The sequence below is a fragment of the Microchirus variegatus genome (assembly GCF_963457635.1).
Source record: "Microchirus variegatus genome assembly, chromosome: 21".
NCBI classification, from domain to species: Eukaryota; Metazoa; Chordata; class Actinopteri; order Pleuronectiformes; family Soleidae; genus Microchirus; species Microchirus variegatus.
Window position 1 is genome coordinate 9,265,561 of NC_139822.1, and position 27,531 is coordinate 9,293,091.

At 40.5% G+C, this 27,531-nt stretch overlaps 1 protein-coding gene across 3 annotated transcripts; it reads right to left on the reverse strand.

The window, feature by feature from the left end:
* Window positions 1–2,878: 2,878 nt before the first annotated feature.
* Window positions 2,879–27,531, reverse strand: LOC310942223 (ATP-dependent 6-phosphofructokinase, platelet type-like). 3 transcript variants are annotated; one of them, XM_083907558.1, is made up of 23 exons: window positions 27,428–27,531; window positions 26,241–26,314; window positions 25,368–25,445; window positions 24,052–24,241; window positions 23,803–23,968; window positions 23,412–23,456; window positions 23,212–23,320; window positions 21,042–21,137; window positions 20,618–20,710; window positions 19,477–19,602; window positions 18,927–18,991; window positions 16,384–16,453; window positions 14,581–14,727; window positions 13,441–13,511; window positions 12,480–12,567; window positions 11,182–11,334; window positions 9,246–9,398; window positions 7,743–7,907; window positions 6,635–6,696; window positions 4,874–4,985; window positions 4,685–4,784; window positions 4,489–4,594; window positions 2,879–3,722 (listed from the first exon to the last, which is right to left on the reverse strand). In XM_083907558.1, exons 1-23 carry the CDS (start codon window positions 27,528–27,530, stop codon window positions 3,563–3,565), a joined length of 2,532 nt encoding a protein of 843 aa, XP_083763684.1. In that variant the 5' UTR covers window position 27,531; the 3' UTR covers window positions 2,879–3,562. The 3 variants fall into 3 exon arrangements, with proteins under 3 accessions (XP_083763684.1, XP_083763683.1, XP_083763682.1); XM_083907557.1 differs by lacking the exon at window positions 11,182–11,334; XM_083907556.1 differs by lacking the exon at window positions 9,246–9,398.

A 27,531-nucleotide genomic window follows, 5' to 3' on the forward strand; every position in this document is an offset into this window, starting at 1 on the left:
TGACTCGAGTGTGAAACTGTGTTTGAACGCGACGATGAAGATTATGATGAAGAAGAAGAGTTTGTATCTAAAGCACAAAATGGCCGACCGCGTGTTAGCATCTCATACAACAACACTTTAAAAAAATGCAACCCACCAAGTTCAAAGTTTAAGTTCAGTTTTAAAATCATTTGTTCGGATTGACCTCAGTGACACAAAGTGACCACACGAGGCAGCAGAGGACCAGCAGCTCCTGTGTCCCCGTCACACTGTGCTAATCCTTACGATCGTACATCTCGTGATCAACGTGATCATTTAAAAGATAAGAATAAATCATAATAAATAAATACATAATAATAATAATAATAATAATAATAATAAATACATAAATAATAAATAACTAAATGAATAATAGTTAATAATAAATTAATAAATAACAATAAATAAATAAATTATAATAAATAAATAATACAGTAATTAATTATTTAATTAATTAAATAAATAAATACAACATTAATTAATTAATTAGTAATAAATAACAATAAATGAATAATATTTAATAATAAATAAATACATAATAAATATGAGCTTTTTTATGATCAGGAAAAGAGAAAACAATATCAATATCATAAATAAACAGTGTTTAAGTCTGTGAAACTTTACTGAAGCTAAGTGAACACACAAACACACACACACACAGACACACCAACCACAAAGTGTGTGTGTTTTCCCATCAGCGTGAGCAGCAGATACGAAGCTGTTCTCTGTGGTTATTAAACTTAATAAAAAAAAAAAGACCTGTGTGTGTGTGTGTGTGTGTGTGTGTGTGTGTTTCCGTTCACTGTGGTTTTTCACAGTAAAAACACACAAACACTTCTAATAATCAACATCACTGTGTCCTTAAAGAGAAGGTCAGGTGCGTTTTTTTTTTAAAGTTACTGACTCATATTTGGAGTTATTGATGTTGCTGTGAGCGCCCCCTGTGTCTGGAACTATGTCAGTGATTATTATGTTCACGAAACTGAAGTTTGTAAACCACTCACTCTACCTGCACCAAAGTCGATAGAGAAAATCAGGAGATTTTAACATCACAGCACACAGGAGCTGCTGGTCTACTGCTGCCTCGTGTGGTCACTTTGTGTCACTGAGGTGAATCTGAATAAAGGATTTTAAAAGCCGAATTTTACAAAATAAGACATTGTAAGTTAGTGATGGAGGCAGCAGTGGATCAAAAACTCCTGTGATGTTAAAATCACTGGTTTACTCTATGGACTTTGGTGTGGGAGAGTGAGTGGTTTACAAACTTCAGTTTCCTGTTCTCACAGTGAGATAAAAACATTCTGGTTTTAATTGAATTAGTTCCACTCAGAGTTTGAAGTGTTTTCTGTGTTAAATACCAGTTTTATTATTAAGTGAAAAGCCTAAATTCCATTAATTACACACTTTGCTGTCCTTAAAGTGAGCAGTTTACAAACGTCAGTTAATTTGAATATTTTAACAAAAAAAATTAATCTGTGAATAAAACGTAGATTATAGTTCAGTGTTTTTGTTAAATATCCATTTTTTCTCCTTAAATTACCGTTAAAATTCCCCGAGTCAGAGTCGAGGCTCTGACGTCAGCGTCCTTCCACTTCCTGACACAACAACAACAAAAAACGTCACTGTAACGTGTTGCATTCTGGGAGCTGCAGTTCGCTGCACTTGTATCGTTGCTCGTTTTAACCGTCCGCCAGTATTTACGGGTTTCGGTAAACGGTAAACGGGTTTTTTTGTTTGTTTTTTAAACAAAAACACGCGGAAAAGAAGAATAAACGCGGCGAACGATCGCGAGAAGAGGAGAATATGACGACGCCGTGACGCAGCAAAAACTACAAGTCCCACAAACATGGCTGCGTCACAGCGCGGCTCCGGTGTCACCGAACTCCGTCACGGTTCTGTAAAAGCTCACCTGACATGATGTCGCAGCTCCAGAACTCCAAGAAGAAAGACAAGCGGCTTCTGTGCGGAACCTGCCCGGACCCCAAATGTCAGCCACGGCTCTTATTCCCCGCTCACGGCTCCGTTAGCATCGAGTGCGGCCAGCGGATCTAGCAGCGGACCCGGATGTCGTGCTCCACGATCTGCTTCGAAGAAGGGGGCGGAGCTAGTGAAGGTGACCATGTCAACGTCCTCTGCCTCGGTTAATCCGCACTCAGCCAGTGCGGTTCACGATATTGTGGAGAGTTTTTTTTTTCAGTTTTTTTTTAATAACACAGAATATTTTCACCAGTGGCGATGAACGTACGTTACATGACCTCCGTTGTGTTTGTTTCCAGAAATGTCCAAAATTTGACGAAAAAGTTAAAAAAAAAAAGCCAAAATTTAACAAAAAGTCAACATACGATGGAATTACTTTTTTTTTTTTGTCAAATTTTGTCCGACATACTTTATGTACTTTTTATCAAATTTTGGGGGAAAAAATTTGTTTTTCTCAAATTCTCAATTCCTACATTTTTTGGACGACATACAATGGAATAACCTTTTTGTCAAATTTTGGACAATTTTTTTTTTTTTTACTTTTTTGTCAATTTTTATTTAGTATTTAGTAACTTTTCACAATTTTTTGAAAAAAAAAAGTTTTTGTCAAATTTTGGACCAAATTTTTTTTTGTAATTCTTTTTGTAAATCTTTGGACAACATACAATAGAATTACTTTTTTTGGACACATTTTGGAAAAAGATATATTTTTGTAAAATTTTGGACAAAAAAAATGTTTTTTTTACTTTTGTAAATTTTTGGAAGACATACAATGACTGTTTTTGTCAAATTTTGGACCACATACCAAACTGTAAACTATCATTTTTCTACTGTCACCGACTCATACTCTTAAGGTAAAAAAACAGACCACAGACCCACTCTCTCGTTTCCACACAACAAATGCTTTACTACGCTCACATGACGCTCACATGTTCACATGACACACGGCGCAGGCACAGAAGCTAACGTTGCGCACACATCACATTCTTTTTGCTTCACTTCCACAGAACGTGATCTGAAATTGGGAAAAGAAAAAAAAAAAAAGACAAATGACAAAGACAGTTTTTCAATGTGCGATCATGTGACCAGGTCTTTGACGGCGACAGTGGTTCTAATGGTTCGTTCCCTCATTTAAAAGCAGCTTAACATTAATTTACGATTAAAGTGCAGGAGAAAAAGAGAAAAAAAAATACAAATAGAGCTACATTCTTTTTTAAAAACCAAAACGTAAATACTTTAACAGTACATTATATCCTCATATGTTAATGTTAATATATATATTAACTCTATATTTTCTAAATTTCCAATCAATCTCTTGTTGAAATTACCCTTTAAATTTAATGTGTATATCTGAAATAATAGATATAGATCTGTCCTGAAAAGTGCGGTGACTTTAACATACAATATACCTTTAATAATCTATCTACCTATATACGTATATATCTATATATATGTATATGTATATACATATATATAGATATATACATATATACTTATAGTTAATTTATTTTCTTAAATCTACTGCGGTGTGTGTTCGCCGTCACGGCGTTGGCTCCGCCCCTGGGCTTCAGATGTGATGAGACGTGGTGTGGCTGTCTTTGGGCCGGATCCGGGTCACGTGTTCCAGCTGCCCGGAGTCGGACACGTCGTAGCTCGTCTTGTACTTGGCGAGGATTTTCATCAGGGGGCGGAGCTTCAGCCACCACTGCTCCTTCGGAATCCTGTGGCTGAGAAATGAAAAAAAATCAAGATAAATTTTTGATTTTTTTAAAAAATCAGATCTGTGTTGCCTTAAATGTACGAGTTTAATGTTTTCACAAAAGTATCCGTACGCATAACGAGAAAGTATATGAAAAATGTCACGGTTAAAAGTGAAAAAGTCGCACTTTACGTCACAAAAACATCGTAGCGTCCTCAGACGTCAGAAGATTGTCGCAAACCATTGTCTGAAAGGCGACAAACTTAGCGTCAAAGCAACAACGTAAAACAGTGAGACGTAAAAATGTCATGTTTCGCGTCTCAGTAAACGTAAAAACGATTGAATATCAACAACCAAAAAGTCGTAAAAACAGAACAGTCGGTAAAAATAACGAAAGTAAGGCTAAAAAAAATTTCTGTAAAAAAATGTAAATGCAAAAAGTCGGAATTCTTGGAAAAAAGTCGAAGTTGTGAGAAAAGTCAGAGTTGGAATTCAGAGAAAAAAGTCAGAAAGTTGGAATTCTTAGGAAAAAGTCGCAATTCAGAGAAAAGTCCAAAAAAAGTGTCAAAAAATTTCACTTAAAAAAACGTCAAAAAACCAAAATGTCGTTAAAACAGAACAGTCGGTAAAACAACAAAGGTAAGGCTAAAAAAATTATTGTCTTTAAAAATGTAAAAACATAATATCTCTATAGTCAATATTTCGCAGGAAGCGTTTAAAGTTGTACGAAAAAGCTTTAGCTTTCTTCGTCTTTTGCATCTTTTTTTTCTTTAAAAAGTTCACGATTTACTTACACAAAGTCCGTCTCATCTCGAAGCTGCGACACGGGCTGAAAGACCATCGCTCTGCGACGCATCCCCAACAGGCAGGCGGTGTCGTCAGAGTTCGCAAACACTCGCCCTGCGACAAAGACGGAGGAAGTTGTTTGTTAGCGTTAAAAACTTCAAAACTCAAATAAATTCAAAACAAGAGCGAAAAACAAAGTCTTACCTCCTTTGTACGAATCTTTCAGTGTCCGAGTGATCCACTGCATCGCTTTGGCTGCGATTTTAGTGCCGAAGTTTCTGTCAAACGGAGATGGAGCGCCCCCCTGTGGACAGAAATTAAATGAACGGTGAATTCTAAAAAAAAAAATCATCGGAAAGAAACGATGTGCCATGTTCATGTTGGTCGTCAAACCTGCTGCATGTGACCCAGGATGTTCTTCCTGCAGTCGAACACGCCGCGACCTTCCTCCGAGTAAAGCTGGTAGATGAAGTCCGCCGTGAAGTTCTCGTTACAGTTCTCGTTCCTGGAAAAATCGGAAAACGTTACTGACGAGGAAATAAAATCGTTCAAAGAATCAAAGAAGAAGAAAGTTCAATGAAATGATAAAAACTTTTCTACGTCGTCCACAGAAGATTAAAAAAAACACTGCGAGTTCTGACAGGACTTCAGTCTACGTGTTTTTCTTTTTAACTTCGTATTCCATCGCGATATCGAGGAACAGCTCAACTTCATCCTCATCCAAACTAACAAACGTCATCGTTTGTTTTCCTTTAAGACGCGGTGACATTTTTCAAATCCGTCCAACTGAAACCGAGGAACACCGAGGAAGAGGTTCAAGTCAGAAAGTCGGAATTCTGAGAAAAATTTAAAAAAGATGAAATTCTGAGGAAAAAGTCAGAATTGTGAGAATAAAGTCAGAAAGTTTGAATTGTGAGGAAAAAAATCGTAATTCTGTGAAACAGTCAGAAAGTTTGAATTCAGAGATTAAAGTCAGAAAGTCGGAGATTCTGAGAAAAATGTGAAAAAGTCAAAATTGTGAAGCCAAAAAGTTGGAATTCACAGAAAAAAGTAAAAAAGTCGATTTTTTTTTTTTTAAAGTTGGAATTCAGAGAAAAAAGTCAAAATTGTGGGAAAAGTCAGAGTTGGAATTCTTAGAAAAAAGTACAAAGGTTGAAATTCTTAGAAAAACATCGGAATTCAGAGAAAAAAGTCTGAAAGTTGGAATTCTTAGAAAAAAGTTGAAAATCAGAAAGTTTGAATTCAGAGAAAAAAAATCAGAAAGTTGGAATTCTGAGAAAAATGTGAAAAAGCCGGAATTGTGAGCAAAAAGTCGGAATTCAGAGAAAAAAGTCTGAAAGTTTGAATTCAGAGGTTAAAGTCAGAAAGTTGGAATTTGAGAGAGTGAAAAAATCAGAAAGTTGGAATTCTGAGTAAAATGTCATAAAACTAGTTTAGTAATCGCACCATATTTTCACAGTAGCTCAATCGAACGATAACAAACCAATAAAACGACATAAATCATGAAAAGAGTCAAATTGTTCGTTCAAATGAGTTCCAATAGATGTTTGGTAAATGAAACTAAACTTCACGTCGCTGCAGATACACGTCAAACAAACATCCAGCGACCCGTCTGTGGGTCCAGACCCAGGGTTTGGGAAACACAGTTCTGCAGTAAAAGTCTTGTAATGTGGTGCAAACAAACCTTTAAAAAACCTTTAAGGACAAACAAAGTTTTCAGACTGTGATTATGTTTCCTCCTCACTGACCCTGAGCAGGTGACGGCAGCTCTGCTGACGCAAGCTTCTTAACATTCTGCAGGTGTAAAAATAAAGTTGTAAAAAAAACAAACACAGCCTCGGTACAATGTCACCTAAAAACTCGTCCTATTTTCCCTCCTCACCACTGCGTCCTGCTGCTTCTCCAGCCGCGGTGGTGCAGTGGACTAAAATAGGAGCTAACGGGAGAAGAAACAACGCAGAAGCAGCAGCAGCAGCAGCAGCAAGGTCGAGCGGAGCGATGTCAGAAAACGGTCATTTTGACTCTTTTTCAAAGGTTTCTCCGTCAGCGACGACCGAACGCCGACACAAAAGTGTGAGGATGTAATGACACATGAATGAAGGAAGGAAGGAAGGAAGGAAGGAAGGAGGGAAGGAGACGGTGAAGGATCCTCACCTGAGCACGAGTCCTCTCTGGACGCTCGTCTTCATCTTCTGCGTCAGATGCTCCACGTTGGCCTGGAAAACACGGAGCGGAGTCGGTGAGAGAGCGGAGAGACAAAAATACAACAACCTGCACCGCGACGACGACAGCGGCGATGACGCCACGACACTCGGGCCGTTCATCATCCTCCTCCTCCTCCTCCTCCTCCTCCTCATGACTCCCCAGAACTGAGAGCTGCAAGGTCATGTCTGGGCCACTAGAGGGCGCCAACACGCCTGTTTTTCAATGCAAGAGCATGTGTTGGTGTTTTATCCTTGTTAACTACATTTTTAATACGTTTTTCCCACATTTTTCAGCCTCTTAAATGTAAACATTCTCCGGTTTCTTTGCTCCGTATAAGAAAGAAATCATGAAAGGTCATTTTTTGGGACATTTTATGAACCAAACAATGAAAAAAATGTATCGTAAAAGTGATCGACACGTTAAATACGTGATGAAAACGATAAAATTAAAGTTCCTCGTATGATTAAAACTGACTTCACTGAAAATTATTGTGATTATGATTAAAAAATATATATATATATATGTATATATATATAGTCAAGTTTCCCTCTCAAAAATGTCTACAATTTTTATTTTTCAGATCAACAACAACATATAAATAAATATTAATAACTAGTGTCGAGTGAGTACAGGTGTTTTGGAGTGGTAGTTTTCATTATTTCACTATTATATCAACAGGAAACTTAAATATGTGTTACTTTATAAAACCCACTCACTCTCCCACACCAAACCCCATAGAGAAAACCATCGATTTTAACATCACAGCACACAGGAGTTCACAGGAGTTGTTGATCCACTGCTGCCTCCATCAGTAAATTCAAATGTCTTATTTTATTGACTTAGGCTTTCAAAATCCCTCAATCAGACTGACCTCAGTGACACAAAGTGGCCACATGAGGCAGCAGTAGACCAGCAGCTCCTGTGTCCCCGTGAGCTAAAATCACTGGTTTTCTCTATGGGCTTTGGTGTGGTGAAAATTCTTAAGCCGTTTTTTCGACATTTGTTTGCATTTTTGTTTTTTCCAAACGTGTTGTTGGTTCTTTTGAGTTTCTCTGACCTGCAGGTCGCGGATGTCAAACGGTTCCTCGTAGATGTAGACGGTGTCGGCGCCCGCCGCCAGACCGCCCACCGTGGCCAGGTAACCGCAGTAGCCGCCCATGGTCTCGATGATGAAGACACGCCTCTTGGTGCCGCTCGCCGACTGTTTGATGCGATCGCACGTCTGATTCCCGCGAGGAAGAGGAGGAGGAAGAAAGATCGTGAACAAAAAGAACCAACTGAAACTGAATTAATTTCATAAATAATCCTTTAGGGTTCATATGAGGTGTTTATTTTTGTGTAAACCGTGTGTAAACGTGTGTTTATTTTTGAAAGGTTGTATTTAAGAACCAAATACTTATTATCACCTATTTGAATCTTGCTCCTTTTTACAAAAATTAAAACTTATAAAAACTAGCTAACCCTCTCTATAAACTAATAAAAACTAGCTAACCCTCTCTATAAACTAATAAAAACTAGCTAACCCTCTTAAAATTAATAGAATGTAGCTAACCAGCTCTAAAATCTAGCAGACCTGCTCAAAAAGTAGTAAACCTGCTCTAAAAACTAGCTAACCCCCTTTAAAAACTAATAAAATCTAGCTAACCCGCTCTAAAAACTAGCTTACCCTATCTAGAAACTAGTAAAAACTAGCTAACCCTCTCGAAAACTAGCTAACCCACTCCAAAAACTAATGTAATGTAGCTAACCAGCTCTAAAAACTAGCAGACCTGCTCTAAAAACTAGCAAACCCACTCTAAAAACGAATAAAAACTAGCTAACCCTCTCGAAAACTAGCTAACCCGCTCTAAAAACTAACAGAATGTAGCTAACCCACTCTAAAAACTAACAGAATGTAGCTAACCCGCTCTAAAAACTAATAAAAGCTAGCCAACCCTCTCTTATAACTAATAAAAACTAGCTAACCCTCTCTAAAAACTATCAAACCGAGTGGCTTACGAAAAACAAACAGATTTACAAACAGGAAGAGAGGGAGTTATCGCAATATTGCATCATCAATATAACGATTAATAACATTATATAACATGCACATGCATATAAAGATGGCATAAAGGCGCCTTAAAAAGTACTGCGTTCCTTTTACATCGGAAGTCGGAATCGGTCAGAAAATGCAAACGAGTCTTGGGCTAGCAACTGTTAGCAACAACAGCTGGCTATGTTTTGTGCACACAAACAACGTAGCAAAAAAGAAGTGTATTTTATTTTACAATAATAACGTCTGTTTTTGTTTTTTAAGTGTTCTGGCAAAAGTTTAATAAAGGAAGTAGCAAAAATAAGTCAGTGGCTCTTATTTTGAAAAGCCAGGATAAAAGGAAGTTGATTAAATGTGTATCTTATATCTTAGAAAACAAAATATAAAATTAAAAAACAGGTATTTTATTGAAAAAAAAAAGCTAAATTGGAAATTCCGACTTCCGACTACAACTACAGCAGTATTTTGTCTCGTTTTTTGTTTGTTGTCGTTTGAACCCGCTCCACTGGACCTCACTCACTCACTCACCTCCACAATGGCGTTGATGGACGTGTCGGCGCCGATGCTGAGGTCGGTGCCGGGAACATTGTTACTAATGGTGGCGGGAATAATGCACATGGGAACGCAGAACTCCTCGTGGTGAGCGCGGGCCTCGTACAGCTGCAGCAGCGACTCAAAGGCCTGATGGTGGCCGCAATGTCGGGTTAGACCAGCAGGGGGCAGCACACTACATATACTATGTGCTGTCAGTCAGTGTGTGTGTGTGTGTGTGCTGTCATGGTGCTCAGAGACTCCACTGGCTCGTATCCATGTCGTATCCATGATTACATTCAATTTAAAGATGAAGTAGGCAACTTATTTCTATATGTTGAACAGATCAAGTCATCTGAGCAATCGTGTGTATTTTTAAATGTTTTCAAAAAAGAAATTCCAACAATTTTTTTCCAAGATTTTTGTTTTTCAAATATTTTTTGGGAGGGCAGTGGGTGTTTTTCCAATACATTTTTATCCCAAAAAAAAAAATGCTAACCCTAACCCTTTTTTTTTTCAAGGAATGGAGCTAAATCTTATTTTAACTGAGACCATGACAGTGTGTGTGTGTGTGTGTGTGTGTGTGTGTGTGTGTGTGTGTGTGTGTGTGTGTGTGTGTGTGTGTGTGTGTGTGTGTGTGTGTGTGTGTGTGTGTGTGTTCCCTGGCTCTCTGGCTTCCTATTGGCTGAGAGGATGTGGGCGTGGAGAGGAGGAGGGAATTTTATCCAGTTTTGATAAGTGACGAGATAAAGACTGGGCCATGATGTCTTAAGGGTCAGGGGTCACAGGGTTTCCAGTGGGGGAGACGAACGAGGAGGGACAGCGCCCCCTGTTGTAACGAAGTGGAATCGCTGCCGTTTACCAGACAAATACAAAAAAAAGCCACTCGCTTTTTTTAAAAAAACATGCCACAACACGCCACTGCATGCCCCCCCGACACTTACCTGCTGACGAGCTCACCTCCAACGACAACCAGCAGCAGAGGTTTTGTGTTTCTAACTAAAATAACTCCAATTAAATGATATATTTGCTGTTTTCTTCTTACAAATAAAGCGTTTCCTGACCAAGCTGCTTTGTTTTCACCACCGTCTGCTTGTTTACGCGTAAACACGACGTGTGTACGTTCCGTTTAGGTCGAATAAAATCGAGGTTTCTGTCGCTGTGTTTACACAGAAAATATGACGGAGCTTCACAACCTGTTCAAATCTGCACCGTCTTAACTTTCCTCACCACTGTTTTATTTCACTTCATGCTTCAACTGCCCTTTTTCTGTCATGGTCTGTTTAAAAAAAAAATTCAAAAAAATAATGTTTCAAAAAAAAAAAAAGCCCAACAATTATTTTCTAAAAAAAAAAATTTCGTCTGATTTTAATATATAATTTTTTTTCCCCGTTTTTTTTTTTTCTTTTAAATTTCTGCTGTTTTTCCAAGATTCTTTTTTCCTAAAACATTTTTTTTATGGCCCTTTGTTGTTGTTTTTTTCACACAAAACAATTTCGGGTCTGTTTTTCCAAGATTTTTTTTTTTTCCCAAAAATATTTTATTGGTTTTTTTTGCCTGTTTTTCAAAACCAAAAAAAATGCAACAATTTTTTTGTTTTAAGTTCAAATGGGCCAATTTGTGATTTCTGTTTATGAAATCCTTTGCTCGTATTTACCTCGGTGACACATAGTGACCACACGAGGCAGCAGTGGACCAGCTGTGTCCCTGTGAGAAATCATCGGTTATCTCTATGGGGTTTGGTGCAGTCTTGTTTCCACTGGGAAATGGTCGTCTAATGGTGAGATAAAGCAAACTTAAACTGGAGTATATCTTATCAGGTGAGGCGTGTGTGTGTGTGTGTGTGATATCAATTAGCTCCACCCTCTGATTGCTGGCGAGTGGAAGCTAGCCCGTCGCACAAAGACGCCGTGATATCTGCAGCCACACTTACATCAGTGATGGCGTTCAGAGCGGTGTCTGCACCGATGCTCAGGTCTGAACCAGGGACATTGTTGGAGACTGTGGCCGGGACCATAACCATGGGCACACAGAACTCGTCATATTTGTCCCGTGCTGACGAAAGCTCCAGCAATCCAACGTAGGCCTGCAGCAGTGAGAGCCGGCGTCTTATTGGTTTGTTTGTTTGTTTGTTTTTGATGTAGAGACAAAGAGGGATGAAAAACAAACACGGGTGGGAGGAGCTGAAGCAGTGGCGGCGGCGGCGATGAAGGTGATAGCGGTGGTTTCTGTATCATTTTAACCTTAAATGCGACTTCTTAAAACAACGTTTCATGTCGTATGGATGAATGAGAAACAAGCGAAAGGGGGAGGGGTCAACTGGCAGAGGGAGGGGCTTAACATGAAGTGGTGTGGTGGGGGAGGAGGAGGCGGGGTAAACAAAAAATGGGAGAAATGAATGTCTGGGAGGAGTTGACTGGTGGGCGGAGCCAAGAGGAGAGAGCCAGGGCCAATCAGTGAGACGCAGACAGGAAGTGGACAAAGACAAACGACGGATGAATTGACGATATGCACGGTCACCGATTATATCCGATAAAGATTCTTTTTTTGAAGAGGGTTTACGTTAGCGTTTGTCGGAAGTTTTAATCGCTAACCAATTACGTCCCAATTTCCCCATAGCAACAAATGATCGGAAGTTAGCTGAAGTAGCTGCCTTATATTTGAGCTGAACGTATAATTGACTCCTTTTTAACGTGCTTTATCGTCAGTTCATATTTACATCGGGGCCAAGCCGCCAAGTACAAACACAAGCATATTTTTTATTTTTTAAGCATTATTTAACGACCTAATCTTCAGCATTATACTGATAATTTGACATTAAATAAATCCAATTTAGTGGCGCAAAGGGATTTTTTTTGTGTCTGATACTGACATAAAGCTACGACTGTGTAGTGAACATTTTATATTTTAACATTTTCTTTTGCTGATAGTTCAATCCAAAGATTCTGGTGATTATTTGACCCTATATAAAGTTATATAAAGTATAAATAACAGACCAAGGCAGCTTGGCCTCTACATAGAAACACTAACATAGAGACAGACGGGACGAGAAAGTGTGTAACGTTGAAATGTGAATGAAAGTGAAAATGTTATGAACTCAATGCTGAATATAGAAAACACATTAAAACTGGAATGAAACAATAATGGAACAATCTTTTCAAGACATACATTTCACAGTATAAGCAAATATAAGGCTTCTCCTGTTTTTGGGTCTGGATCAAAGTTACATACCTCAAAACCTCCGATGACGAGCAGAGCGTTGATGTTGTGGATCCTCATCTGCTCGGCAACTTTGTCCAGATGTTTTCCTGGAAGAGTTCTAGAAAACAAACAACCCTAGTTAAGTTGAGTGAGACGTTTTTCCACTTAAATCCAGGAAAAGTGGCCGTATTTGTAGCTACTCTTGGAAACAGTGGGGGTGCCACAGGGTTCAGTGCTCGGACCGCTGCTGTTCTTTTGTATATCAATGTAAAATGTTTGGTTTTAAATACTGCGGTATTTCGAAAATGAACTTTAACTACTTATGGCTACAGTGGAGAAAGAACTGCACCCAATTTTTCACTTAAACCTGAGAAAAATTACTGAAATTTACAGCTGCTGGCGGGATTCCACAGGGTTCAGTACTCGGACCGCTGCTGTTGTTTTGGTATATTATTGGAAAATGTCTGATTTTCAAAGCCACTGAAGTTTGTTTTTAAGGAAGATAAGTGAGAAAAATTCCACTTAAATCCAAGTAAAGTGACTTAATATTTAGCTATTAGTAAAAATGGTGAGATTCCACAGGGTTCAGTACTCGGAACGCTGCTGTTATTTTTGTATATTAATGTAAAATGTTTGTTTTCAAAGCCACTAAAGTGTGTTTTTGAGAAGATAAGTGAGAAAAATTCCACTTAAATCCAAGTAGAGTGACTTTTTTTGTAGCTACTATTAAAAGTGGCGGGATTCCACAGGGTTCAGTACTCGGAACGCTGCTCTTCTTTTAAAAGGTTTGTTACCAAAGCCATTAAAGTGTGTTTTTGAGAAGATAAGTGAGAAAAATTACACTTAAATCCAAGTAAATTGACTTTATTTGTAGCTGCTATTCAAAATGGTGGGATTCCACAGGGTTCAGTACTCGGACCGCTGCTGTTGTTTTGGTATATCAATGGAAAATGTTTGATTTTCAAAGCCTGAAGTGCATTTGAAAACTCACCTTTTTGTCCCGAGCAGTGACCCTCCCTGACCAGTCCATCCACCCACATCTCCCCACTTGATCTCCTTAATCTGAAAGAGGAAATAAATGAATAAATGTCACTTTCTTAAGTTTTTGCCGCTTTTGTCTAATATCTTTGAGCAGTTTTTCCCCTCACTTTAAGGCACATTACGTTTAATGTGGTTTTATTTTACTTTAAGTGGGGCTTAATCACGTCTAATCCTCCCGCACGAAGGCTTGATCGCTTTCAAACAGGGTCAGAGCTACTTTCCACTCAGCTGTGAGAGAATGTGTGTGTGATACTCTCTGAGTGTGTGTGTGTGGGATGGCAGTAATTGGCTTACAGTAAGCAGCAGCAGTGTTTATCTGCACACACTGTTGTTATCAGTGTAGCAGAAAAGGCCGGAGGGCGACTGACGACACTTCCTGCTACGATGTGACCTCAGAGGAATGTTGCGCTGCTCGGGACGCATGTTTACGACTCGTTTAAGTCCTAATTTACAAGCTAACATCAGCTTATCCTCATGTTAATGTAAAGGGAGGAACAATTATAAAGTAACTGATCTATAAACCAAAGGTCTCAAACACTTTTAAAACGTCAAATTCAAGGACTTTCCGTGACTAAATCCCCTCAATATCGGTGGATTTATTAGCTTTAAGCTCTTCCAAGATTTGCTTGCCAACATGGCCGTGTAAACAAACTGAGTCACGTGGCGTCCGGAGCTAAGACTTCACCTTAAAGAAGTGGCAGCTTTTCGGGTAAAAATGCTCTAAAACGTCAATATTTTCATCAAAATAAATATCGAGTAAAAAGTCTAAATCTGATGTATCGTGTTTTGTGGCAGGAAGATCTCCATCGTGGCAGTGTGGTCCCGTAAAACCTAAAAGTGCGCATTCTTTAATCATAGTAACGATGGTATAGCACTGACAAATGGAACGCACCATATCGTCTACTCCCGAGAACCACCAGGGGGCAGTATATCAAGTTCTGCGACGTATTTTTCAATCTCGGTGGAAGATTTGCCTGCCAACATGGCCGTCCAAGCAAACCGAGTCACGTAGCATCCAGAGCTTAAAGAAGCGGCAGCTTTTTGTGCAGCAATGCTATCCATATCATAGCCGAGCGTGACTCCGCCTCACCTGGCCTTTGTAGAATCCCTCGAAGCCGTCGCTGACCGCGAACACCCTGTGGCCCTCAGCGATGGCCACTCTGACGGCGGAGCGCACGGCGCCGTTCATCCCCGCCGCCGGCGCCCCGACGTTCAGCACCGCCACGTTGAACGCGTTCTGCACAGAAATAGGGAAAGTAAAAGCAAAACCTTTGAGCCGTTTTGTCAAACACATGCACGCGTCAGACTCGTCAAAACAAGGTCGAAAATACAAAATACGGCTTCTCTCTCAGTCTCTCTCCACCACACCAAACCCCAAAGAGAAAATCGTTGATTTTAACATCGCAGCACACAGGAGTTGGTGATCCACTGCTGCCTCCATCAGTCACGTTAAATGTGTGGTGTTTGAAATACTTTGTTTACATTTCCCGCAGTGACACAAAGTGGCCACAAGGGGCAGCCGTGGAGCAGAAGTGGAGCAGCCGCTCCTGCGTCCGTGTGATATAAAAAAACAACCATTTTCTCTATGGGGTTTGGTGTGGGAGAGCGCGGGTTTGTGTTTCCACTCAAAAAGCAACATGAAGTTGTGAAAACATTCTCATGATATCGTTACTTAGACTTGAGCAGACATCCCGTCTTTGGTTTCATCGCTCACGTACACGACCACGTTTCAAAATAAAACCGTTAAAATGCCAGCTTCATGCCTCAGTCGGAGCAGTTTGACCATCTCCACGTCTCATTGTGTCAGAGCAGCAGCAGCAGGCGGAGATTACCTTCACATGCAAGAAGCCGCATGCTGCTTATAAACTCAGAGAAACAGCAGCAGCAGCAAGTTTCTGGTCACAGCTGAAGGCCAAAGTGCAAACGGCCACTGACAGTTTTCTATTTCTGTCACGGTCTGTGCTGCTTCTAGATCATGCTCTAAAACTCATTCACTGACAAACTCCTGGAGCACACAACCATCTGTTTCATGGAGCTTCTGGGCTTCTGATTGGATGACGGGAAACCACATGGTCACGAAAATGTAAAAAATGTCAATCACCTGTGAAACGGACAAAAAAAACTACCATAAAATCATAGTTTCCAAAACCTCAAAATTATCTTCTGAAATGTCTTGGTTTTTGTCCACAAACTAAAAATGTTTTAATTATCATTACTTTATATGGAGCAAAGAAACCAGAAAATATTCACATTTAAGAATCTGAAAACTCCTGAAAATGATTATTTACTGGTTTCTGTGATTTTGCAGCTTCTTAAATGTGATTATTTTCGTTTTTCTCTCATTTTTCAGCTTCTTAAATGTGAATATTTTCATGTTTCTGTCAAACAAGACATTTGAGAACATCATAATTTCCAAGATCGGGAAACACTGATCCACCTTTTTCAACATATTATGGACCAAACAAGTACTGCTAATTATGAGTTGCAACTCTAATTCATAGTTAAGACTGATTTTATTTTGAAATCCTTATTTTTAACCCATGTCTGTTGTTTCGTGGCTCTGTTTTACCACAGGGAAAAAGGAAAATCCACTCTAAAGGCGACTAAATGAGGTTAAAGTTCAGCTGCATCCTCATCACATACGACTATCTGCTCTTCATCCTCCTCCTCCTCCTCCTCCTCCTCAGGACAGTCACAGTCACAGAGAAACAGACTTGAGTGGTTAGTGCAACAACAACAAAAAACATGACCAGGAAATACCTCACAAATCTCAGAGGCGCTGGTGGGAAAAAGACACATTCGAAGAAATAAAAAGTGTCAGCAAGTTATCGTCGATGTCTTCACGTCACTGTTTGTTTTTAAAGGTTTCTGGACAGAGAACACAGACACTTACAGGTGGAAGTTCTCCGTCAGCTTTGTGGTAGGACAGGAGTCTGTAGGTGGTCAGGTTGTTCTCAAAGCTCCTGTAGACGACCAGAGACACAGAAGATCAGAGGTAATGTCTTCTACTGCATTAAGCAACAGGAACTTCAAGTAACCAGGAACCTCAGTCAAGAATGTAGGTTAACGTCAACAGATTAGACCAGATGTTCTCAAACTGTTTACACAAAGAACCAGCTGAGGAGTATACTGGGGTCCGTTTCACAAAGCAGGTTTAGTGAAAACTCTGAGTCTGTTAACCCTGAAATATGGGAAACTCTGAGTTTTCCGTTTCACAAAGGGAGGTAAGTCAAACCAGAGAAAGAGGAGTAACTCTAGCCTGTTTCACAGAGAGAGGTAACTTAAGCTCTCGGTCAGTTACCATGGTAACATGCTCTTTGAAACTAACCTGGTCGGGAGCAGGTTTTTCTCCGCAAACCTTGAGTTTCTCTCTGTCTCCGCCCTCTTTCAGACACACACGGTTTTTGATTTCCTCATTCATTCAGTCAGCAGAGTTTTAGCGTAGTATAGTTCTGCGTCTGTTCTGCGTTTACATTAGAAGTTATATTAGGTGGAGACTATTTTCACTACCATGTCCGTGGATGAAGGTGCAGCATTAACTGCGCAGAGAATTAAATATTCGTCAGGAGATGATTATTTCCAGACACTTTTCTTTTTGAGCGGAACAGTTTCACGTCACAGTTCATCATTTACATTCACAACCTAATCAGTCCTTACATTTCAACATTAACAACCAGAGTCACGCTCTCACATCACAGCAGAAACTGCGTTTTTTTAATTATTTTTTTTACTTACAAATTTAAAAAATTTTCTTTTATAGAACGTCATAGATGCAGAGCACTTATATAAATCATATCATATTTACTTTATGTAAAACATGATCAAAATGAGGTTAATCTCATGAGATTATACCGAGGTTTTACCTGTTTGAACAATGTTTTTATGTTTCATCTTAAACTGCTGCCAACTGCGCTTCTCCCCCGCGGGATTACAGCTAAATAAATAAATTAATAATCTACAACTCAAGCAGTTTCCCGCTGTAATATTATTGTGATTGTGCAAAGGACGACATTTAAACTTCCTCATCATCAGCAGTGTTCTCTCCGACGTCGTCTCCCTCTCTTTTGCTGCTGTTACACTTCCTTTTAAAAACTTGCTCAAACTCACGCATTAATATTTTCCAACTCCAGTGGGTGAATAACGTCACCCTCCGCTTCCCTGTTGTCATGGTGACTCGTCGAAACGGGGCTCCATTCATACTGTCTTTTTATACTTGTGGCGCACGCGCTTAACTCAAGGTGAAACTACTCTGAGTTGAACAAACTAACTCAAATCAGCTGTTCTGAAACCGAAAACTCAAGAGTTTCCTATCTCAGAGTAGATCAACTCAGAGTTCAGGGTTAGACTCAGAGTTTGTTGAACCTGCTTTGTGAAACGGACCCCTGATCTGTCTCAGTGACATCATTATCACAGACGTTAAAAACACACTGTTTTAAATAGAGACGAGTTAACGACTCTGTTTCTCTGAGCATGAACAGCTGTTGTGTGTCAGGCTCCAAATTCTACTTAAAATTCCAAACTATATTAAAATTACAAATTCTATTTAAAGTTCCAAAATATACTAAAAATTCCAAAATATACTTATAGTTCCAAATTCCACTAAAAGTTCTAAATTCTACTTATACTTCCAAATTCTGCTTAAAATTACAAATTCTACTTATAGTTCCAAAATCTACTTAAGTTTCTAAAATCTACTTAAAATCTCAAAATCTACCTATAATTCCAAAATTGACTTACAATTCCAAAATCTACTTAAAATTCCAAAATTGACTTACAATTCCAAAATCTACTTAAAATTCCAAAACCTACTTATAATTCCAAAATCTACTTACAATTCCAAAATCTACTTAAAATTCCAAAATCTACTTATAATTCCAAAATCTACTTACAATTCCAAAATCTACTTACAATTCCAAAATCTACTTATAGTTCCAAAATCTACTTACAATTCCAAAATCTACTTATAGTTCCAAAATCTACTTACAATTCCAAAATCTACTTATAGTTCCAAAATCTACTTAAGTTTCTAAAATCTACTTAAAATCCCAAAATCTGTCTAAAAAGTCAATATTTAACATTCTGGCGATCGTGAGCCCAATCACGACCACGTTCACCGGTATTTCAGTTCAGTGACTGTTGCTCCGCCCAAGCAGGAAGTACTGAACTGAACTGATTCTAATGATTCAGTTACACCCAAAACAAGTGCTTTACAAGTCACTAGTTTGTGTTGGCTTTAATCAACTCCTCAAAGATTCCTGTACCTAACCCCAGAGCAGAGACCTTTACTGGGCCTAAAAATACAGGATATATATCTGCCTCTCTGGAGTCCCTGGTTCCCGCAGTGGAAACATGCCTTAAATCACACAAGAGCTCTTTAACGTGGCCTCAGTTTGTATAAACATTTCCAAAATAAACTATGAACATCATTTTTTTTACCTCCCCCGCAGCCTGACCGCCTCATCAAACTTCTTCTCATCCATGGCCTTCTGGACTTCCTGGGTCTGAGGACAACAACAACAACGACAACAACAACAACAAGGATTTTAAACCAGAACTTTCCCTACACTTCATTAACGACCAAATTTAAAAACTCAAAACTAAAGAACAAATCATTCAAACACCACTTTATCTTCATACATTTTGGGGGGAATTTTTAAGGGGAAAAAGTGGAAAAGTAATGAATTGTGTTTTTATGATGATTTTCCAAGTTATTTGGGGGCTTTTCTTTCTTTTTTGGGGGGATAATGTATTATATAAATACATATTAATATATTGATATAATTCTTCATTGTGCTTTTGAAGAATTCTCCCACAATGCAATGCACAAACACTTAAAAGAGGAGCTGAGAACATTAAGCACAAAGTTAAATCAGCGTACTATCACACAACGGAGACCTGCAGGCGTCTGGTCAAAGTATGTGAAAGGTCAAATGTGAGTGTACAGTATCACACACACACACACACACACACACACACACACACCTACCATCTGAACACACTCCATCAGTGGCAGTCGAACAGCCTGGTTGCCGACCAGAGACACGACGCAGGCCGGCGTGGTGGCTGACGCCTCCAGTAACGCCAGCACCGCCTCCACGCCCATACGGCTCGCCTGCGAGGGGTCATTTCAAAGGTCAAACGTCAGAAAAATAATCTCAACAGGGACATCTTTAAGTCTACGAGGTCTTCAGAAATAAATCAACTGCTTTATTTCACACTGAAGATTACGTACACTTACACATGTGTTGATTTTATACGATGACCCTTTTTGTGAAGTGGTTAAAACATCTGTTTTTACTTGAAACCCCCGCTGGCAGCAGCCCTGTTCTCACTGAACGTGCTCATGCTGGGTTCTCAGCAAACATTCAGCTACATGTGAACCATCAGTTTAAAAGGTGAAAGTTGAGTAGCTGAGAAGTACGAAAAGGGGGCTCCACAGCGGGGACAACAACCACCACCTCCCGCCCCAGACCCTGGAGCTCCACAGCGGGGACAACTACCACCACCTCCCGGCCCACACCCTGGAGCTCCAGAGTGGAGATACTGACCTCCACCTACCCGCCTCCCTGGAGCTCCAGAGCGGGGACAACAACCACCACCTCCCGCCCCAGACCCTGGAGCTCCAGAGTGGAGATACGGACCTCCACCTACCCGCCTCCCTGGAGCTCCAGAGTGGAGATACGGACCTCCACCTACCCGCCTCCCTGGAGCTCCAGAGTGGAGATACTGACCTCCACGTACCCGCCTCCCTGGAGCTCCAGAACGGGGACAACAACCACCACCTCCCGCCCCAGACCCTGGAGCTCCACAGTGGGGACAACAACCACCACCTACCCAGCGCCCTGGAGACCCAGAGCGGGGACAACTACCACCACCTCCCTGCCCACACCCTGGAGCTCCATAGCGGGGACAACTACCACCACCTCCCGCCCCACACCCTGGAGCTCCTTTATATCACCATTACATCCATGTTGCATGTACTTGGAAAAAGCCTTCTGGCATGTATTTGCAATAAATGTAATACTTGTGCTCGTGTCGGAACATTTTACATAGGCTTTCGGAACATAGGGATTTAGGAACCATACGAAACACCAAATTCTGACGATAATGTGATCATGTAGACTCACCAGGATCCGGTCAAAGGCCGAGGGGGTCCCACCTCTCTGCACATGGCCCAGGATGGTGACCCTGGTGTCAAAACCCAAGCGCCTGACCACCAGCTGGGTGTGGAAGCAGAACATTAGGGCGTGAGTACAAACTGGGTAAAAACAAATCTAATGTGGCACATTATCAAAGCTCAAGAACGCGCAGAAGTCTTACACGGATGGACAACACAGGTGAGTTTCATGTGTAGAAAACAGAGGGAAAAATCATGCAAAACATCATCTGTCATGTGACAAGTCGTCAAGAAATCGCAAATGAAAGGATGTTGAGAGTAAAAGTCGGAAAAAGCTCCATGAAATCATGTTAAAATCATATAAAAAGGGAACTGATGAAAAGGAAACCAGGAAGGAGACAAAAACAAACGGCCTTGGTCTCCACCATACTCACATCCTTGATATAATCGGGAGTTATAGCCTTGTTGTGGGAATCTATGGCACCTTCGGACACAATAATAATGTTCAGCCTTTTCCTTTCAGCTCGGTTCTAGAGGGGAGTGTGAAATAAGAACAGTTCAGTTTAACATGACAGATCGACCTTTTGCATTTTCCACAAGCTGGATCCAGTGATGGAGAATGAATCTGCTGCTGCTGCTGTGACCACGTTCTGTGGGACGACTTTGACCGAAAACAAACACTGATTTTTATGAATGATTTTTACCTCAAATATATGACATTTTTCTTTAATAATCTGACATTTATTGTCATAATTATTGACAAAAACTGCCTCCACAGCGCCACCAGGAACGTTCTCTTTTAGAATGTGGCAGACGTTCAACAATCGCTGTGTTTTTGATGATTATTTCCAGCTTCTGGTTCCTCCCTCTGCGTCAGGCTAACACTGAGCGCTCTCTACTCACATTCTTTATACAATCAGACGTGACGGCTCGTCCTTGTCTGTCGATGGCTCCTTCAGAAACTATGATAATGTTCAACCTGGAACCTCGAGATCGACTCTGCGTGACAACAAACACAGCTCACCACCTGCTAGCATCGTATATTGTTAGTGTTTTTACTATTCTATTGTGGCACATTTAGAGTGGAACATTTTCACTGCTGTCCTATGAACTGAACTATTGTATTATTTATTCAACACAGTCACGTCGTTTTCTTATGAACACAGTGAATACTAAACCCATTACTGCGTCTACTTACTGAGAAAAACAACTTCCTTTAGCCTTAATGTAAAGTAAACCATGTTTGTTTTAAATAGAGACTCTGTTTCCATGGTGCATGGGTGAGTGTGTGTGAATGTGTGTGAACAGCTGGTGTATCACTGTACAGGCTCTGTGGCGCAATGGACAGCGCATTGGACTTCTAGTCAAGTGTTTGAGATGACATTCAAAGGTTGTGGGTTCGAGTCCCACCAGAGTCGACAATTTTACAGTGGGATACTATAGCAGCGGCACCCTAACCCTAGTAGTATTGCTATCTACTTAAAATGCCAAAATCGACTTAAAATTCCGAAATAGACTGAAAATTCCAAAATCTACTTCTAATTCCCAAATCTACTGAAAATTCCAAAATAGACTGAAAATTCCCAAATCTACTTAAAATTCCAAAATCTACCTATAAGTCCCAAATCTACTTAAAATTCCCAAATCTACAGAAATTTCCCAAATCTACTTAAAATTCCCAAATCTACTTAAAATTCCAAAATCTACTTAGAATTCCAAAACCAATTTAGAATTCCCACTACGATCTACTTTAATCCATGAATCGATAATGTCAGCACCCAGAGGGTCAATCACAGGCTCTGTGGCGCAATGGACAGCGCATTGGACTTCTAGTCAAGAGTTAGAGATGACATTCAAAGGTTGTGGGTTCGAGTCCCACCAGAGTCGAGAGTTTTACAGTGGGATACTATAGTAGCAGTACCCTAACCCTAGTAGTATAGCTATTTACTTAAAATGCCAAAATCTACTTAAAATTCCAAAATAGACTGAAAATTCCAAAATCTACTTCTAATTCCCAAATCTACTGAAAATTCCAAAATAGACTGAAAATTCCCAAATCTACTTAAAATTCCAAAATTTACCTATAAGTCCCAAATCTACTTAAAATTCCCAAATCTACAGAAATTTCCCAAATCAATTTAAAATTCCCAAATCTACTTAAAATTCCAAAATCTACTTAGAATTCCAAAACCAATTTAGAATTCCCACTACGATCTACTTTAATCCATGAATGGATAATGTCAGCACCCAGAGGGTCAATCACAGGCTCTGTGGCGCAATGGACAGCGCATTGGACTTCTAGTCAAGAGTTAGAGATGACATTCAAAGGTTGTGGGTTCGAGTCCCACCAGAGTTGATAGTTTAACAGTGGGATACTATAGTAGCAGTACCCTAACCCTAGTAGTATCTTAAAATTCCGAAATAGACTGTAAATTCCCTAATTTACTTTAAATTCTGAAATCTACCAAAAATTCCAAAATAGACCGAAAATTCTAAACTGACATCGGAATAGTGAAAATGTAGCTTCCACGTTAATATTCTGGACATTCAGCTGCTCTGGTCCCCACTGAATCATATATGTATGTACGTGTGTGTGTGTGTTACCTCAGACAGTTTATGACACATGTGGTCCTCCCAGCCGTCCTCAGGAGGCATTTCAGGGATAAAAACCCAGTCAGCTCCACAGGCCAGGGCACTGACCAGGGCCAGGTATCTACACAAAAACACACACAGACACACACTGTTGTTGTGTGTTTGAACTAAAACAAGAAGCACAAAACAAACGTGCAGAGAAAAGTTTGTACCCGCAGTGTCTGCCCATGACCTCCAGGACAAACGTCCTCTGGTGGCTGAAAAACAACAGAAACACAAGGGAAAATGAATGAGTGAATCACAGAGACACAATCCTAACATTTTAACCTCAAAATCTACTTATAATTTTAAAATATACTTAAAATTCCAAAATGTCCTAATACATTTTTACAGTTTTACAGTTATAAGTTACCGTAAACATGATAATTACAGTCCTATGAGTAAACCCGTTATTAAACAAAAAAAACATAGTTTTATGGGCCAGAAAATGTCAGGAAATGTCGATCGGTGTTTCCAAAACCTCAAAAAGTTGATGTACTCCAATCTTTTGTTTTCTCCACAAAGATACTCGCAAAGAAACAAATTCAATCTGTCCATTTTCACCTCTGAGCGGTGGTCATGATGGCGTCCACCACCTCAATGATGCGATGCAGGGCGGAGTCGGTGCCGATGGTCATGTCCGTGCCGCAGAAGTCGTTGTCGATGGAGCCGACCATGCCGACGATGTGCAGCACAGAGTTCCTCACCACCGCCTCGTCGTCGATCAGACCTGGAGAGCAGCGGCGAGGTTAAGATTGCGCAAAAATGAAGCTACGTACGCGAAGCTTGGGCGGGGGAATCGCCGGCGATCACCTTGCTGCAGGAGCTCGTCCAGGAGGCTGCTCCACTCCTCTCGGAACAGGTTCGCTCCGGTCAAGCTGCCGTCTCCGCCGATCACGCACATGTTGGTGATGTTGAGCTTCACCAGGTTGTGCGCCGCCTTCAGGCGACCCTCGCGGGCGCGGAAGTCTTTGCAGCGAGCGCTGCCAATGACCGTACCGCCCTGAGGACGCAACACAGCACACAAGTCTAAACTTAAGACTCAACTGAACAAACTTAAAACGCCGTTAAAGCTTGACGCATTTCCATGTTCAACTGTAGGCAAGCTAACGACGCTAAAAGAGCTAACTGGTAAACATGCCTGGACTCTGGTGTGGTGGCACGTAAACATGATGTCACGCACGTCTTTTTCCGGTCAGTCGTCATGGAAACTCGTTTCCATGTTTGACTGTAGGCGCGCTAAAGGAGCTAACGGAGCTAACTGGTAAACGGTGCCTGGACTCCGTTGCCGTGGCACGTAAACATGATGTCACGCGCATTTTTTTTCCCGGTCAGTCCTCAGGGAACCGCGTCAACGTTAGCGCCGTTAATGCTCGACACGTTTCCACGTTTGACTGTAGGCGCGCTAACGGCGCTAAAGGAGCTGACGCAGCTAACTGGTAAACGGTGCCTGGACTCTGTTGCCGTGGCACGTAAACATAATGTCACACGCATTTTTTTTCTTCCGGTCAGTCGTCACAGAAACGCATCAAACGTTAGCGCCGTTAATGTTTGACGCTTTCCATGTTCGACTGTAGGCGCCCTAACGCAGCTAATGGAGCTAACGCAGCTAACGGAGCTAACTGGTAAACGGTGCCTGGACTCCGTTGCCATGGCACGCAAACATGATGTCACACGCATCTTTTTCCGGTCAGTCCTCATGGAAACGTGTCAACGTTAGCGGCGTTAATGCTTGACATGTTTCCATGTTTGACTGTAGGCGCGCTAACGGCGCTAAAGGAGCTAACGTAGCTAACAGGTAAACGGTGCCTGGACTCTGTTGCCGCGGCACGTACAAATAATGTCACTCACGTCTTTTTCCGGTCAGTCGTCATGGAAACACGTTTCCATGTTCAACTGTAGGCGCGCTTACGTTAAGCGCCGCTAACCGTCGCTAAAGTGTCCGGCACTAGCTATTTTAAGACTTAGGTGTTTGAAATCCGTCGTTCAGATTCTAGTATTTCAGTGACACAAACTGACCACAAGAGGCAGCGGTAGACCAGCAGCTCCTGATTCACTGTGAGCTAAACATTTACGATTTTCTCTATGGGATTTGGCGTGGAGGTTGTTTATTTGTTTACTTCACTCACCACTTGCAGCATGCTGGAGACACTCTCCCACGTCGCCTCTTGGATGTTGTCTCCACCGTCCACCATGCCCTGGTAACCCTGTGTTATACAGCATCACATTTATCATCATCAATAACAAAGTTAATCAAGCTAACGTCGTCCTGACGGCGCTAAATAAAACCTCACTGGTTATTACATTATAATGATGAATAAAACAGTTCCTCCTTCTCGTTTTGTGTCTCCCACAGACATGGAAGACACATGTATTAAAACATGAATTATTAACCACGATCAAGCGCTGTCCAGTGAGTTTCTAATGAAAGACATCAGGATGTTATGACCTGCTGCAGGGAAGACAAACCACTTCTCTGAATCATTCTATCACTCACCACACCATCATATGTATACCTGGTTTTAGTGTTAGCATTTATTTGGTAGACTTTTGTTTTAATTGTCGCTCTATTTTTCATGAAGCTTTAGAGGCATTTTTTCATAAAAAATATTAAAAATCCTGACACACAATATTTTATAGTTTTGATCAGGACATAAGATTCCAAAATTTTCAAGACCCTTGAATTGTTTTTCCAAAATTCAAAAACTTTCAAGGACCCTTGGGGAGGTAACTTTCAAGGGGGTTTGGAAATTTATTTCAGATTCCAATATTTTCAAGGCCCTTGAAAATTTTTCCAAAATTCAAAAACTTTCAAGGACCCTTGGGGAGGAAACTTTCAAGGGGGTTTGGAATTTTATTTCAGATTCCAACATTTTCAAGGCCCTTGAAATTTTTTCCAAAACTCAAAAACTTTCAAGGACCCCTGGGGGAAAAACTTTCAAAAATTTTCAAAAATTCTTAAACAGTGCCCCCCACAGGCCTGGTCTGGAGTCACGCCTCACCTCGTGGATGAAGTAGACCTTTGCTCCGACGTAGATTCCCATTCTGACGACGGCTCTCACGGCTGCGTTCATACCTGGAGGAAACAAAGAGAAAAGATATTTGAGTCACGATACGATATATCACGATATTTAAGTTACGATACGATATTATTACAACATTTGAGTCACGATACGATATTGTCACAATATTAAAGTCGTGATATGATTGCGATATAATTCTGTTGCGATATTTAACTTACGATACGATAGTATCACAATATTTATCTACGATATTCGTTATTGTATCATGACTTAAATATCGTGATAATATCGTATTATAATCGATATTATCACGATATTGGAATATACTGATGTCAAATTGATAGATTTTTTTTTATTCTAATCCACAAAAAAGTGAATGTTTATTTTTAATATCAGTTAAATGAAAAATAGCAAAAACCCGATATATCGGCAAACGCAAATTATCAAAATATTTCACTGCATTGCGAGTTCCTGAGTTGGAATTCCCGGCTTCCGACGGCAACTGGAACGCACCAAAAAAGTGCAGCTCCTCAAAGATTTTACTTTACTCGAGCAAAGCGGCGCAACACGCCGAGTCATGGTTCCGCACCACGACTCGGGGTGAAAACCTCACGTACAGATGCACCACTACGAGGACAGAGACACGCCCTCTGTCCCCGAGGCTAACAGGAGCTAATTTAGCAAAAAAAAACAATAAACTAAATCAAATTGTCACGTGACCAATCAATGACCAATTAGCATCGATGACCAATTAGCATCATCCTGACTGAGAACAGGACGATCAGCTGTTGCATAACCAACCCTAACGACATTCAACAAACACACAATAAAGTACAGATTAACACCACGTGACTGTTTAATCAATATATTGATTACTTCATTAAAATGGCGTCACCCTTTTTTTTTATTGTGCTGCGGCAAAAAGAACACATTTATTTAGTTCAGTCCACGGGAGTACCTGCTCCATGCTGATTCCATTATCGGACGAGCCGCGTGCCTGACAAACATGTGACAATTACCGGTAAAAAATGATGACGTAAAATGTGACACGAACGAATGAGTGATGATTAATTGTGTAATATTAAAAAAATGAGGGTTAGTTTTCTTAATGTTTGACTGTTACAGAGGATGTGTCCGATAATGGAATTCATCTTTTTCTTCGTTACCTTGGGCATCTCCTCCGCTCGTCAGCACCGCGATGGATTTGCCTTCCCCGGACAAATTCTCGAAGAATTTCCGCGTGTCCTGTCGCTTCGGCGCGACCGCCATG